Source organism: Cherax quadricarinatus, chromosome 89 (assembly GCF_038502225.1).
Source record: "Cherax quadricarinatus isolate ZL_2023a chromosome 89, ASM3850222v1, whole genome shotgun sequence".
NCBI lineage: Eukaryota > Metazoa > Arthropoda > Malacostraca > Decapoda > Parastacidae > Cherax > Cherax quadricarinatus.
This window is the reverse complement of record NC_091380.1, coordinates 11176130-11193293: the sequence shown is the minus strand read 5'-3', so window position 1 is coordinate 11193293 and position 17164 is coordinate 11176130. Positions and strand designations below refer to the sequence as shown.

Here is a 17164-nt window from a genome sequence, read left to right as displayed (position 1 = left end):
TGAGGCGACTCCCTTTAGATATAAGATGAGAAGAAGAATCCTAACACTTCTTGGTATTATGTCTTTAAGAATGACACTAATGCTTTACCTCACACACTACCCTAATTACTCATGAAATCATAACTCTGGAGATAAATTACAAGATGGTTAGAACTCTAACTCATGGCAAAAATTAATAGGACTTCAAAGAAAAACCCCTCAAGGAAGGTTCCTTGATGTTGGTGAGGGGCTCTTGATTTAGGGAATTGGATCTGTGCTCCAGTTCCCCAAATTAAGCCTGAATGCCTTCCACATCCCCCCCCCCAGGCGCTGTATAATCCTCCGGGTTTAGCGCTTCCCCCTTGATTGTAATAATAATAATTCAAAGAAAAAATAATCTTATTAAAGCCAACTAGATCAACTGTTAGTACATTTGTCTCTGAGCTTCAGGACTCAACTTTTGTGGTTCCTTGATCTATTTAGTGGCCACTTTAAAATGTTGACATATCCATCAGTTTAATGGAATAGAAAATTATTATTATTATTATTACTATAATCAAAAAGAAGTGCTAAGCCATGGAATAGAAAAGGGGATTATTATTATAATCAAAAAGTGCTAAACCACAACAGGGGAGTGAATGGATAGAAGTCTTTTTGTCTTGATTGTAACAAGAATGGACATTCCTCTGTCTTAAAAGTTAGACCCATCTCTGAAGTTTACTGTTGGTACAATATTGTTCAGACTAGGAAGGCTTATTTTATTTATTGTTCTTATATACAGGATATATATACAAATTATCACACTTGGGAATACAAAATATCAATTTTATTTTAACTTTCTATGCTGTATTAAAAAATTTTTCTAAAAAATATTGAACCATATAACTCTCAAGTTGAAGGCATTTTTAAGTTATGTATATGTAAAGTTAGGTTTACACTGTATAATACTAGTAATGAACGAACGCCTTATAATTCAGTGGTGTGAACCTGTGGTCTAGGATTACCAGATCAACTGTGGGGCTTACTGGCTAGGATGGGAATCCTAGATCACAGGTTCAGATAGTGAATACTTGGCTGAATTAACGCTTGTCCCATTAAACTGGCTTCCATCGTCTAGTCGGGCACTTCAAGGCTGACGGCAGGAACAACAACACGATGCTCGAGTCGTCGGGACGAGGCCACCACATCCTTCTTTTGGGAGGCGGCAACGATGCCAGCCTCCGCCGAGGGGAGACTCCGTGTGTCCGGCGGAGTCTCTTCTGCCTGTGGTATGCTGTAAGAGATGTTAGCATACTCCTGCAGCAGCGGACACACACCCAGCAGGAACTGACACAGGTCTTTTCTCAAGCCAAACCACCCTGTTAGGAGAGTCATTCAAGTTAAACCACTTGCTCCACAATAAACCAGTCATTTCTATTATAAAACTACAGTGCAGTTTTATTAAAGTGATTTGATTTTTTTTTAAACCTTCATAGTACATGCTGATTACAGTGAACCCTCCATATAGAATAACCTGGGGTAGCAGGTAACTGATAGGTTGTGATTTTTAACAATGTTACAACCAGTGGGTTTTGTCTACTCTTTGTAAATTGACCCAGTCAATTTTTGTTCCATACGGTGGTACGTGGATATTTGAACTTAATCCATTAAAGGAGGCCATACGAATACTGAATCAATTTTTCTCACAAGAAATAATATAAACTGGATTGATCTGTTCCAGACCCCAAAAAAACACCAATTATAAAACACTAAGTGAAAATAATGCTTATTTAAACCTGTATAATAATATTTGCAGTTAAATGAAAATTTAACTCCACTTTAATGAGGATTATTATTATTATAATCAAAAAGAAGCGCTAAGCCACAAGGGCTATACAGCGCTGCAGGGTAGGGAAGGAAGCAAGGGAATTGGATGGCAGAAGGGAGGGGGGATGATCAGCAGGTTACAGAAAACAGCGGGGCAGGGGATAGTACGGGGGTAGAGGGTAGCAAGAGATACAAGTAGAAAGGGCTGAAAGTATCAGAATTTGTGAAGTAAGTCAGTCGTTGTCAAAAAGTCAATGAGAGAGTCCGGATGAAAGGTGGGTCCATCAGCGAGAAGGGAAGGTAAAGAGAGAGCAGCGGGGCGAAGACGACGACAGAGGTAAATTCTGCGTGCTCGTTGATAAAGTGGGCAGTCCAACAGAATGTGGCTGACTGATAATGGAGCTTGGCAATTCTCACAGAGAGGAGCAAGACGCCTCTCCATGAGATATCCATGAGTAAGACGAGTATGGCCAATGCGAAGACGGGAGAGAGTAGTCTCCCAACCTCGACACTGGTGATAAGAAGACGGCCAGTAACCTATACTCGGTTTAATAGACTGAAGTTTGTTGCCGAGCATAGTAGACCAACGTTGTTGCCAACGGGTGTGAAGGTGGGAAGATATTACAGCAAAATAGTCCGTACATGGAATACCTCTATAAGAAACTGGTAGGTCATGTACTGCTGACCGCGCAGCAGTGTCTGCCTGTTCATTGCCCTGTACGTCAACATGACCAGGGACCCAACAAAAAACAATATCTTTATGCTTAGTAAAGATGCGGCGTAGCCAAAGTTGGATACGGAGGACTAAGGGGTGAGGTGTATCAAATTTTTGTATAGCCTGTAAAGCACTAAGGGAGTCTGAGACAACCACAAATGATGACACAGGCATAGATGCAATACGGATAAGTGCTGTAAGGATGGCATACAATTCAGCAGTAAAAATACTAGCTGAAGATAGTAAATGCCCTTGTACGACGCTGTCCGGAAACACTGCTGCGAATCCTACGCCGTCAGAAGACTTAGAGCCATCTGTGTACACAGCAATGGCATGAGAATGAGAGTGAAAGTGGTCAAGAAAAAGAGAGCGGGAAGCGACCGTAGACAGTTGGGCTTTCGAGCAAGGGAGGGAGAAAGAACAGACTCGAACAGCTGGAACTTCCCAAGGGGGTAGGGAAAAGTGAGATGCTACATGTACATAGAAAGGTGATAGTTGAAGAGAAGACAAGAGCGAATGAAGGCGAAGAGAGAAGGGACGGAGTAAGCAGGGGCGGCGAACAAATAAAGAATGTCTACTAATATCAGTGACCATTCTATAAATGGAAGGATTGCGGAGATCATGAGAGCGTACATAGTAGCGCAAGCAATGGGCATCACGGCGATCGGATAAGGATGGAACGTTCGCTTCTGCATAGAGGCTTTCGACAGGGGAAGAGCGAAAAGCACCAAGGCATAAACGTAATCCTTGGTGATGAATGGGGTTAAGGCTAGAGAGAGTAGCAGGAGATGCCGCTGAATAGATCTGGTCACCATAATCAAGTTTCGATAAAATAAGGGTGGAATGTAGGTGAAGGAGGGTTCGACGATCAGCTCCCCACGAAAGATGAGCAAGGGTTTTAAGAAGGTTCAGCCGGCTGTGACAAGTTGCCTTCAGAGAGGTAATGTGAGGTTTCCAGGATAACCTACGATCAAAGAGGAGGCCCAGAAACTTGACTGTATCACGTTCAGGGATACGTGAGCCATAGAGGTACAAAGGATGATCAGAGATGACAGAGCGTCTAGTGAAAGTGATTTGGTGGGTTTTAGTGCTGGAAAATTTAAACCCATGTGTGGTGGCCCAATTGGAAACACGGTCGACTGCATGCTGGAGAGAAACTGTAAGGAGGTGACAGTCAGCGCCTGCACAGGCAATAGCGAAGTCATCAACATAGAGTGATGACCAAATATTTGATGGAAGACTAGAGGCCAAATCATTAATAGCAAGGAGAAAAAGTGTTGTGCTCAGAACACATCCCTGGGGGACACCTTCAGCTTGGACAAAGTCCGGGGAGAGCACATTATTAACCCGAACACGGAAATGCCTGTCAGTTAAAAAGTTCTTAAGGAAGGATGGTAGATTGCCTCGAAGGCCTAAGGAGTGGGCTTGGGCTAAAATATTATACCTCCAAGTTGTGTCATATGCCTTCTCAAGGTCAAAAAATATGGCAATAACTGAGTGGTTATTCGCAAAGGCATTACGAACATACGTATCCAAGCGCAGTAAGGGGTCTATGGTAGAACGTCCCTTACGAAAGCCATATTGACGAGTGGAGAGACTGTTGTGTGTCTCTAAATACCACACTAAACGTCTATTTACTAGACGTTCCATTACTTTGCAAACTGCACTGGTAAGAGCAATGGGACGATAGTGGGAGGTTTCATGTCCCGTAGTGCCTGGTTTGCGGAAAGGGAGAACAATGGCGGATTTCCACAGCTGTGGAAGAACTCCTTGTGACCAAATAAGATTGTAAAGGCGTAATAGGACTGCAAGGGCTGACTGATGTAAATGTTGTAGCATACGAATATGAATGTCGTCGGGCCCAGCTGCCGATGATCGACAAGCTGAGAGTGTTGCCTCCAGTTCTTGAAGTGTAAAAGGCACATTATACTGTTCTTCTCTGAGAGAAGAAAAGTCCAAGGGTGCTAACTCTCTGGCAGACTTTGAGGAAAGAAATGAGGGGCATAGATGGAGTCCCTGAGAAATACGGACCAGATGATTGCCAAGTTCATTGGCAACATCTAGTGGGTTTGCTATATCAACACCGGCAACCCGCAGAACAGGAGCCGGGTCAGGAGAATATTTACCACTCAGTTTTCGTACTTTTTTCCAGACTGCACTCATAGAGGAAGCAGAGGTGATGGTGGAGACATAATCTCGCCAGCAAGTGCGTTTAGCGTCACGGATGACACGGCGAGCGATCGCACGCTTCTGTTTAAAATCAAGGAGTCGCTCTGTGGTTCTATTGTACCGGTACCTGCCCCATGCAGCGCGTTTCAAACGTACTGCACGAGCACAAGCAGGAGACCACCAAGGCACGCATTTCTGAGAATGCCTGCCCGAAGTTTGGGGTATAGAATGAGAAGCTGCGGTGAAAACGGAGGACGAGAAGAGGTGTAAAAGCTCATCGATGGAGGACGAAGAAGGAACCTCTTTAAAAACAGTCAAGTGTGAGTAAAGGTTCCAATTTGCCCGATTAAATTGCCAGCGTGGGGTGCGAAGAGGTGGCGAATATGAAGGGGAAGTAAGAATGATTGGGAAATGATCACTGTCATGTAAGTCCGGGAGAACAGACCAAGTAAAGTCTAATGCGGCGGAGGAAGAGCAAACTGAGAGATCGATGCAAGAGAGAGTATGAGTCCGAGGATCAAAATGGGTGTGAGTACCTGTATTTAAAACATGGAGGGGGTGGGTGGCAAGAAAAGCCTCTAACTGAATTCCACGGGAATCACAGTGAGACCCTCCCCAGAGGAAATGGTGGGCATTAAAATCACCAAGTAACAGAATCGGTGGCGGTAATGACGAAACAAGGAAGGCAAAATCCGGAATAGATAATGCCCGAGAAGGAGAGAGATATAAAGAACAGAGCGTATACCACCTATGTAAGTGGATACGGGCTGCTGTGTAATGCAGCGAAGTATGAATAAATAGCTGATGGTACGGAATATCAGTGCGGAGAAGAAGGGCACTTTCATTAAAGGTCCCATCAGGAAAAGGATCTGAAGAATACAATAAATTATAGCCTGAGATGTGAGAAATAACAGCAGAGTGTAATTTTGGTTCCTGTAAGCAAACACCAACAGGGGCAAACTGGGAGAGTAACATCTGAAGCTCACCCCGATTACCCCTGAGGCCGCGTATATTCCACTGTAAAAAGGCCATGATTGGCAATGATAAAGATACTTGAAATCCGCAGGTAAGGGTTCCTACGGACTAGAAGGGTTAGAAAAGTCCACATGCGGAGGCAGTGGAAAATGTTCAAGCAGCGAAGGAACGGTGCGCTGTGAAGAAAGGAGTTGCGCAGATGGAGCAGAGGAGAGAGAAAGAGCGGAAGGTGGATCAGTGTCCATTGATGGTTTGGTCTCTGCAATATATTCAGAGATTGCTTCAAGTGTTTCGGAATTCAGAGATGTCGTATGGGAGACAATATTGGGAATGGTAGGGGGAGGATGAGTAAAGATTGGAACTGTATTGGACTGTACCAAGGTAGGGGGGGGCGAAAGGGTGGAGGGAACTGGAGAAGCGTGGCAGGGGACAGAAGAGACAGGAACCTGGGAGGTGGCAGAAGAGGAAGAAACTTGGGAGGGAACAGGGGAGGAAGGTACATTACGAGGAGGAGGGTGAACCTCTGCACTTGTAACTGAGCCAGTGAGAGGGGAAGAACTAGGGACAGAGACAGGGAGGGTAAAATGAGGAGGTGGAAGATGGGTAGGAGGTGTTACCGGACCTTTTTTTGACTTTTGAGAAGTAGAGGGACGATTGGGAAGAGGTGTCGTACGAGGTCTCGTCGATACTGAGGCTTGTAAGAGAGAACTCGAAGAAGCGAGATTAGACTGAGGCGTTGAAGTAGGGACGTCTGAGCCGAGGACAGCAAAAGGATTAGATACAGGAGTGATTATGGGAGAGGTAACCACAGAGGTGGGTGTAGAAGATGGGATACCAGAAGTGGGGGGACGTTTTGAAACACGGGAATAAGAAACACGTGGGAGTCTCCCTTGGAGGCGGAGATGAGAAACTGCCATGGCATAAGGGAGACCTTCTGTCTCTTTGAGGTAACGGATTTCCCGCTCGTTTAAATAGACCTGACAACGGCGAGAGTACGAAGGGTGAGCCTCATGACAGTTAAGGCAAGAGGGAGATCGATTGCAAGACGTATTAGAATGGTCATCGGCACCACAGACTGGGCATTCGGCGATAGATCTGCAATATTTCGCTGGATGGCCAAATCGCCAGCAATTTCTACACTGTTGTGGTGTAGGGATCACCTTTCGAACTTGTAACCGATGTCCTGCTATATAAACGGAGGATGGGAGTTCTCGGCTGTCAAAAGTTAAACGAGCCACATTGCTAGGGTATCGTCTCCGCCCACGGGCAGGAAGAACGTAAGTGTCTACCTTGAGGATTGGGAGATCTTGGAGTTCCAGCTGTTCTAGAATGTCGGTGCCACATGTCTGGAAATTTTGTTGAACTATGGTATGGGGCAGAATAACGGTACCACTACAAGAATTGAGGGAATGATGTTTTTCAAGGGTGACAGGAACAGTATCTATATGGGAAAGACGAGAGAGCTCACGAGCCTGGGTAGCATTCTGTACGGTAATGATGCGCGTACCGCTCTTAAGAGCATGAAAAGAAATATCTTTACCAACATGGCGTAGGAGTGCCTTGCCAATACTATGGTCAGAAAGATAGGCAGTAGAGGAAGTTGGTCGTAAAGTGAAGAATTTAGTCCACTGTTCAGTCTGAAACTGAGCGTGGAAAGGTAGTGAAGGACGTGTCGATCGTTTCTGAGAAGAACGAGAAGGTGAAGGTGGAGAAGTATCATCAGCAGGTAATTGTCGTTGACGTTTAGGCGTGGGACCAGAGTTGGTCCGACGTGGAACGGGTCGGCGATTTGAAAATTGCCGCACCGTAGAGGGAGAAGCCGGAAGCATAGTCAGAGGAGAGCGAAGGTCTGATAAATCGAAGGAGTCAGTCGAGGCCTCAGTACCTGAAGCGGGTGAGGAAACAGCACCGGCAATAGGTACAGAGGCATGAGGAATGTCTGAAGAGTGGTCCAAAGACGAGGCGGGGTCAGAACGGGGTGCGGTATCAAGAAGGGGCCCGGGGGTACCAGGTTCATGGACTAGGGCTGCCATGGTTAGGTTACTTCTTTCTTTTTGTTTTTAAGAAAAAAAAAGAAAGAAGAAAAGAAAATAAAAATAAAAAAAAGAAAAAAAAAGGGGGGACCGGGGAGGGATAGTTCCTAGGAGGAATGAAAGGGCCAGAAATCTCCCTCCGCGCCCAAGAGGACTCGACACCGCTAGTAGCGCAGATGCAGCATGGAACCCGTGCCATACCCTACCCTTCATGCCAGTAAACCAGCAATCTGGGATAGCAACCTCACATCTGCCGAGCTACCTCGGTGGACAAAAGAGAGGGCGGCCGGATATCCGCCACAAAGCATACCTCCTTCAGCCACCACCCCCGGAATCCGAAAGGTGGCTTCCAGAGATACACCCGTCGCCCAAAAGACACCCAAAGCTACTCCGGGATACCGGAGAGGGATCGGGACATCCCTAGGCAATCCAGATTCCACGGCAAACTACGCCACCGCCAAGAAACCTCAACGGAATGGGATGGACCCCGGTGTCCTTTCCCCTACCTAGGAACTAGCGCGCCTGTGGGAGAAATCACGAAGGCTAAAAAGAGGAAGGGCAAAAGGGAGGGGTGAGGAGGAGGAGGAGGAATGGAAAAAGGGGAGGATGGGGAGGATGGGATAGGGGAGGGGAGAATGGGGGGTAATTAGGTTCGGTCTGAGGAAGAAGACCGACAGGGCTAATTCCTCAGACCAAGAGCCTCTTCACCACGCCAAGGAGCCCCCCTTGAAGAGGACTTTAATGAGGAGTGGTGACTGGTTCCTTGAATTGAGCCAGAATACCTTCCATCCCCCCACATGCACTGTATAATCCTACGGGTTTAGCACTCCCCCATAATCATAACACAGTGGTACCTCGGTATACATCCTTCATCCGTTCCAGGACCTTGGACGTATACCAAGCAAATTTTCCCATAAGAAATATAGGAAAAATGATTAACCCATTCCCATAAAAAATATTGTTATTGGCATATTATACATTGATGAGGTTGTATTAAAATAATTTAAACACTGCTTAATACATACAAAACAATTAGATGTAATAAATACAAATATAAGCTCACTTTACTGAAAAGAGCAGAGTGCCTACGAGGATAGTGCTAAGAAGGGAGGAGGAGGAGGAAATGTTGTTTGGAAGGAGAGTCCCCTTCTCTTTTTCCCTATTTGGACCTGGTTGAAGCTCACCAGGTTTGACTTTTACTCAAAATCTGTCCAATGAACTTTGCTTTTGCCTTCTCCTCAGGATGTTTTGGAAATGTGGCACTGTCTGGTCATTCTAGACAATGCTATATCAGCTTTGTTGGGGTGGTAATTCTCTGCAAAGTTTTTGACGTTCATGAACTAGGGCCTTCCTCTTGAGCCTGAAGAGACTGCATCCATCTTAGTCTTGTGCCCCTCCACATCACCATCACTCACATCCAGACCTCTGGACCCTCCCAGAGAGACACTATAGACACAGCCTCAAAGTCCCTTTCAGCCACTGCTTCTGGCCACAAATTCCTCCGAGCAGATTTCATTGTTCTGTATGCAACTTCCTGTCAGGCTTTGTCAGTGACAGTTATGCAATGGGCGATCTTTCCAAAACTCTGTCAAAGGTCACTTCAAAGCACCTCCGGAAGAGTGCTTTAGTGTAGAGTTTCTTGAAATTACTGATGACCTGCTGGAGCATAATCCTGCAAGCTTGGAGGGTGAGCTGGAGCACTGTCATGCAAGCTTGGAGGGTGAGCTGGAGCACTGTCATGCAAGCTTGGAGGGTGAGCTGGAACATTGTCCATTATGAGGAGGGCCTTCAGAGGCAGGTTTTTCTCCTCTAAATATCTTTTTACACTTGGCCTAAACACAACATTAAACCATTTGCTGAAATATTCTCTGGTAGTGCGGTGTCGTGACTCATTTTGACCCATACAAGTTTTAGCACTCGAGTCGTATTCCACAGATCATATACCAAGCATATTATTATTATTATTATAATCAAGGGGAAGCGCTAAACCCGGAGGATTATACAGCGCCTGGGGGGGGGATGTGGAAGGCATTCAGGCTTAATTCGGGGAACTGGAGCACAGATCCAGTTCCCTAAATCAAGAGCCCCTCACCAACATCAAGGAACCTTCCTTGAGGGGTATACCAAGCATAAATGTTCACGTCCAAACAGGACGTATATCAAGTTGGACTTATTCCAAAGTGGGCATATACCGAGGTACCACTGTAATAATAATAATGAGTGGTGATGACTTAAGAGGAAGGTGGAGAGATGTTAGTGTTTGAAAAAGGTTGTCATCTTCCATAAAACATCAGGTAACTGTACGTCTGGTGTTTTTTCTGTGTTCAGCAGCACTTGAAGGTGGTGGAGATTCACTAACATTTGATTTGTAATAAAGTTGGTAGAATTACCGACAATATGTAAAGTAAAAGAACACAAGTGCAACTAATGTGACATTTTATTGTGGCAACGTTTCGCTCTCCAGGAGAGTGAAACGTTGCCACAATAAAATGTCACATTAGTTGCACTTGTGTCCTTTTACTTAAACATTTGATTTGTTTTCTTGCCAAAAAAGCTGTCCAATGTTCTCTGCTTTTAGCGACTTCAAAATTTTTCTCCCCTCAAGGAAGGCTCCTTGATGCTGATGAGGGGCTCTTGATCTAGGGAACTGGATCTGTGCTCCAGTTCCCTGAATTAAGCCTAAATACCTTCCACCCCCACAGGTGCTGTATAATCCTACAGGTTTAGTGCTTCCCCCTTGACTATAATAATAATATTTTTTTCTAAAGTGGTCAGCAACATTATCATTGAACTTGTTGAGGTTCCTGTTCACAACAGTAATGTTAGGATGCCATTTTTTTCACCAGGCTCTGTCTGTCAGCCCATTGGTTACATAGTTCCTTCATTTCTGCAGTGGAATGTTGCCGTTATTGCTTCCCTCAAATTTGCTCAAACATTGCTTCTTGTTGCTCCTTGTGTGGGTCTTGAAGTTCTGTGGTGAGCACATTCTTGTGATACTCTTCTACATCCCTATCATCTACAGTGGACCCCCGCATAACGATATTAATCCGTTCCTGAGAGCTCATTGTTATGCGAAATTATCGTTATGCGAATGAATTTTCCCCATAAGAAATAATGGAAATCAAATTAATCCGTGCAAGACACCCCAAAGTATGAAAAAAAAATTTTTTACCACATGAAATATTAATTTTAATGCACACAAACTGAAAAAGGCATGCACAATTACATGACACTTACCTTTATTGAAGATCTGGTGATGATTGATGGGATGGGAGGAGGAGAGAGTCTTAGTGTTTAGAAGGGGAATCCCCTTCCATTAAGACTTGAGGTGTCAAGTCCTTTTCTGGGGTTACTTCCCTTCTTCTTTTAATGCCACTAGGACCAGCTTCAGAGTCACTGGACTTCTGTCACACAACATATCTGTCCATAGTGGCCTGTACCTCTCGTTCCTTTATGACTTCCCTAAAGTGTTTCACAACATTGTCAGTGTAATAGTCACCAGCATGGCTTGCAATAGCTGTGTGAGGGTGATTTTCATCCATAAAGGTTTGCACTTTCAGCCACATTGCACAGATTTCCTTAATCTTTGTAGTAGGCAACTTCTTCAATTTCTCTCTCCCCTCCTCCGAACCAGTTTCCTCAGGTCTGGCCTCTTGCTGTTGAAGATGATCTAGCAGCTCATCAGTGGTTAGTTCTTCATTGTCTTCCTCCACCAACTCTTCCACATCCTCCCCACTAACCTCCAAGGGCTTCCCCAATGCCACAATTGATTCCTCAACTGGCATAGGATTCCCAGGGTTAGCCTCAAATCCTTCAAAATCCCTTTGGTCTACACATTCTGGCCACAGTTTCTTCCAAGCAGAGTTCAAGGTCCTCTTAGTCACTCCCTCCCAAGCCTTACCTATAAGGTTTACACAATTGAGGATATTAAAGTGCTCTCTCCAAAACTCTCTTAGAGTCAGTTGAGTTTCTGAGGTCACTACAAAGCACCTTTCAAACAGAGCTTTTGTGTACAGTTTTTTGAAGTTTGCAATAACCTGCTGGTCCATGGGCTGCAGGAGAGGAGTGGTATTAGGAGGCAAAAACTTCACCTTAATGAAGCTCATGTCCCCATAAAGTCGCTCTGCCACGTCTGTAGGATGACCAGGGGCATTGTCTAACACCAGGAGGCACTTAAGGTCTAATTTCTTTTCAGTTAGGTAATCTTTCACATTGGGGGCAAATGCTTGGTGTAACCAGTCATAGAAAAAGTCCCTAGTGACCCATGCCTTACTGTTTGCCCTCCACAGCACACACAAATTAGCCTTGAGGATATTCTTTTGCCTGAATGCTCTGGGAGTTTCTGAGTGATACACTAATAAAGGCTTCACTTTGCAATCACCACTAGCACTGGCACACATTAACAGAGTAAGCCTGTCTTTCATAGGCTTATGTCCTGGGATGATGTAAAGAGAGTAGTAAGGGAGAAAAAGTTAGCATATGAGAAGTTTTTTTTTTACAAAGTAGAAGTGATGCAAGGAGGGAAGAGTATATGGAGAAAAAGAGAGAAGTTAAGAGAGTGGTGAAGCAATGTAAAAAGAGAGCAAATGAGAGAGTGGGTGAGATGTTATCAACAAATTTTGTTGAAAATAAGAAAAAGTTTTGGAGTGAGATTAACAAGTTAAGAAAGCCTAGAGAACAAATGGATTTGTCAGTTAAAAATAGGAGAGGAGAGTTATTAAATGGAGAGTTAGAGGTATTGGGAAGATGGAAGGAATATTTTGAGGAATTGTTAAATGTTGATGAAGATAGGGAAGCTGTGATTTCGTGTATAGGGCAAGGAGGAATAACATCTTGTAGGAGTGAGGAAGAGTCAGTTGTGAGTGTGGGGGAAGTTCGTGAGGCAGTAGGTAAAATGAAAGGGGGTAAGGCAGCCGGGATTGATGGGATAAAGATAGAAATGTTAAAAGCAGGTGGGGATATAGTTTTGGAGTGGTTGGTGCAATTATTTAATAAATGTATGGAAGAGGGTAAGGTACCTAGGGATTGGCAGAGAGCATGCATAGTTCCTTTGTATAAAGGCAAAGGGGATAAAAGAGAGTGCAAAAATTATAGGGGGATAAGTCTGTTGAGTGTACCTGGTAAAGTGTATGGTAGAGTTATAATTGAAAGAATTAAGAGTAAGACGGAGAATAGGATAGCAGATGAACAAGGAGGCTTTAGGAAAGGTAGGGGGTGTGTGGACCAGGTGTTTACAGTGAAACATATAAGTGAACAGTATTTAGATAAGGCTAAAGAGGTCTTTGTGGCATTTATGGATTTGGAAAAGGCGTATGACAGGGTGGATAGGGGGGCAATGTGGCAGATGTTGCAAGTGTATGGTGTAGGAGGTAGGTTACTGAAAGCAGTGAAGAGTTTTTACGAGGATAGTGAGGCTCAAGTTAGAGTATGTAGGAAAGAGGGGAATTTTTTCCCAGTAAAAGTAGGCCTTAGACAAGGATGTGTGATGTCACCGTGGTTGTTTAATATATTTATAGATGGGGTTGTAAGAGAAGTAAATGCGAGGGTCTTGGCAAGAGGCGTGGAGTTAAAAGATAAAGAATCACACACAAAGTGGGAGTTGTCACAGCTGCTCTTTGCTGATGACACTGTGCTCTTGGGAGATTCTGAAGAGAAGTTGCAGAGATTGGTGGATGAATTTGGTAGGGTGTGCAAAAGAAGAAAATTAAAGGTGAATACAGGAAAGAGTAAGGTTATGAGGATAACAAAAAGATTAGGTGATGAAAGATTGAATATCAGATTGGAGGGAGAGAGTATGGAGGAGGTGAACGTATTCAGATATTTGGGAGTGGACGTGTCAGCGGATGGGTCTATGAAAGATGAGGTGAATCATAGAATTGATGAGGGAAAAAGAGTGAGTGGTGCACTTAGGAGTCTGTGGAGACAAAGAACTTTGTCCTTGGAGGCAAAGAGGGGAATGTATGAGAGTATAGTTTTACCAACGCTCTTATATGGGTGTGAAGCGTGGGTGATGAATGTTGCAGCGAGGAGAAGGCTGGAGGCAGTGGAGATGTCATGTCTGAGGGCAATGTGTGGTGTGAATATAATGCAGAGAATTCGTAGTTTGGAAGTTAGGAGGAGGTGCGGGATTACCAAAACTGTTGTCCAGAGGGCTGAGGAAGGGTTGTTGAGGTGGTTCGGACATGTAGAGAGAATGGAGCGAAACAGAATGACTTCAAGAGTGTATCAGTCTGTAGTGGAAGGAAGGCGGGGTAGGGGTCGGCCTAGGAAGGGTTGGAGGGAGGGGGTAAAGGAGGTTTTGTGTGCGAGGGGCTTGGACTTCCAGCAGGCATGCGTGAGCGTGTTTGATAGGAGTGAATGGAGACAAATGGTTTTTAATACTTGACGTGCTGTTGGAGTGTGAGCAAAGTAACATTTATGAAGGGATTCAGGGAAACCGGCAGGCCGGACTTGAGTCCTGGAGATGGGAAGTACAGTGCCTGCACTCTGAAGGAGGGGTGTTAATGTTGCAGTTTAAAAACTGTAGTGTAAAGCACCCTTCTGGCAAGACAGTGATGGAGTGAATGATGGTGAAAGTTTTTCTTTTTCGGGCCACCCTGCCTTGGTGGGAATCGGCCGGTGTGATAATAAAAAAAAAAATAATATGTCCTGGGAGTGCCTTTTCCTCCTCAGTAATGTAGGTCCTGCTTGGCATTTTCTTCCAAAACAGGCCTGTTTCATCACAATTAAACACTTGTTCAGGTTTCAGTCCTTCACTGTCTATGTACTCCTTGAATTCCTGCACATATTTTTCAGCTGCTTTGTGGTCCGAACTGGCAGCCTCACCATGCCTTATCACACTATGTATGCCACTATGCTTTTAAATCTCTCAAACCAACCTTTGCTGGCCTTAAATTCACTCACATCATCACTAGTTGCAGGCATTTTTTTAATTAAATCCTGATGCAACTTCCTAGCCTTTTTACTTATGATCACTTGAGAGATGCTATCTCCTGCTATCTGTTTTTCATTTATCCACACCAATAAGAGTCTCTCAACATCTTCCATCACTTGCGATCTCTGTTTCAAAAACACAGTTGAACCTTTGGCAAGAACAGCTTCCTTGATTGCCGTTTTGTTGCCCACAATAGTAGCGATGGTTGATTGGGGTTTATTATACAACCTGGCCAGCTCGGAGACACGTACTCCACTTTCATACTTATCAATGATCTCTTTCTTCATCTCTATAGTAATTCTCACCCTTATTGCTGTAGGGTTGGCACTAGAAGCTTTCTTGGGGCCCATGGTCACTTATTTTGCAGATAAAATAACCAAAAACACTGTAATAATACGAAATGTTCCGATTGTATGCTTGGATGTTACCGCGGAGGCTGGCTGGTAAACAATGCCACCGGCGGAACATGTGAGGCTGGCTCAGGCCGCACATTAGACGCGTCTCGGACGAACAGCATTGAGCGGGTTTTTTAGCGGTATGCGAGGCAAAATCTTAGCGATAAAATGTATTGGTATGCGGATTTAACGTTATGTAAGGCCAACGGTATGCGGGAGTCCACTGTATTTCCAAACCCATGGACTGGACCAGAAAAACAATATCCTTCACTACAGGATCTGCCTCAAAGCCATCAAAATCTTTGACTTAACACACAGTCTGGCCACAATTTCTTCCAGGCAGAGTTCATTATCCTAAAAGAAACTTTTCCCTCCCTGGCTTTGTTTATTATTCTTCAACTCCGGAGGACATTAAAATGTTTCTTTTCAAAATTCCTTAAGTGTAAGGTCTGTTTCAGGTCACTTTAAAGCATCTTTTAAACAGTGCTTTTGTGTAGTTTCTTAAGACTGGAAATTACCTGCTGGTCCATGAGTTGGATAAGAGGAGATAAGGGGCCAAGAACTTCACTTTAATAAAGCCGTATTCATCCACCAAATTTTCCTCCAGCAGCCTGGCGGGTGAGCAGAAACACTGTCCATTATCAGAAGTGCCCTTAATGGTAAGTTTATTTCTGCAAGGTAATGCTTCACACTTGGGGTAAACACTTAATATATCCACTCAGTGAAGAACTGCCTCCACATTACACTGAGTTTACTTTTCTTAAACACTCTTTGATTTTCAGAGTGGCAGACTAGCAACAGTTCCCACTAGCATTACCACACAACAAGAGTGTCAGCTTGTGTCCTGGTAATGATATTTTCTTCTTGTGTGATATAGGTTCTCTTAGACACACTTCCAAAAGAGGCCATTTTCATCATAATTAAAAACTTGTTGAGGAATGTCTACATAGGTTTTAAGTTCCTTAACAAACTTTTTATCCTCATCTCTGTTAGCACTGGCAGCCTCCCCATTGCCTTGCTACACTATGACTTCCACTTCTCTTTCTAAACCTATCAAACCAGCCCATACTTGCTTTAAATTCATCATTTTTGGCACTATTTCCCCGGGGTGTCTTGCTTTGATTTTCACAAATTACTGTTTCAGAAACACTGTTTTTCGTTAATCCACACTAACACAAGTTTTTCCATTTTTTTTAATTATCTGTGACCTTTTTACAGCAAGAATTTTCACTCCTTTCACCACATTAGTCCTTTTATTGCCTCTATTTTTCAATATGGACAACATGGTCGATTTCACCGTACCACATTAAGTGGCCAGGTCTGACAAACATGTCCCACTTTAATTTTTGCTCTCACTGCTTTCCTTGGGGGCAATAATTACTTATTTTCAATGCAAATAGTATTTCCAAAACACCACAATAACAATGAAATACCAAAAAGTTTCATGGAGCTTGTACAAATGATGCTTAATGAACAAAAGGTGACAAGAGACTGAGCATGTGATGCTTTGTTTTTGCCAGACTTCATCCAGATATTCTATTTTGTTTAGGTTGCATATCAGGGCAATGTCCAAATACTGAGTCAATTAATCTAGAAAAAGTTGGGCGAATATCAAGTTGCATGAATATTGGGATGTACAGTGCCCTGTGGCCTGGTGGTTAAAACTCTTGTTTCACATGACGAGGGTCAAGGTTCAATTCCTTGTGAGGGTTGAAACACTGGGGGTGTTTCCTTACATTGGTTGTCCATATTCACCCATCAGTAAAATTTAAAAATAGGTTAGATAAATACATGAGTGGGTGTGAGTTGAACCTGACTAGCTTGTGCTGCTGGGTCTGGTGCAGTGCTCCATCCTTGAGTGGAGATGACCAGACTGAGTGGGTCATTGGGCTAATCCGGAGGAGGGGGGGTCATTGGGCTAATCCGGGGGAGGGGGGTGTCATTGGGCTAATCCGGGGGAGGGGGGTCATTGGTCTAATCCAGTGGGGGGGACATGGCCCTGCTCTGCATGGGTCAGTAGGCCTGTTGCAGTGTTCCTTCTTTCTTATGTTCTTAAAATTGGTACCTAGGTGTTAGTCGACTGATGTGGGTCGCATCCTGGGACAAAACTGACCTAATTTGCCCGAAATGTTCAGCTTAACAAGCAGCTTTCTATATA

General features: G+C 44.1%; 1 protein-coding gene across 11 annotated transcripts in view; it reads right to left on the bottom strand.

Moving 5' to 3' along the window:
• Window positions 1-727: 727 nt before the first annotated feature.
• LOC128697254 (transmembrane protein 185A) overlaps window positions 728-17164 on the bottom strand; it is a 107695-nt gene continuing 91258 nt past the window's right edge. For all 11 annotated transcript variants that reach the window (XM_070104193.1, XM_070104188.1, XM_070104190.1 and 8 more), the window contains one exon: window positions 728-1337. In XM_070104193.1, coding sequence (XP_069960294.1) covers window positions 1093-1337 — 245 coding nt within the window. In that variant the 3' untranslated portion in view covers window positions 728-1092. The remainder of the gene's footprint in view (window positions 1338-17164) is intronic.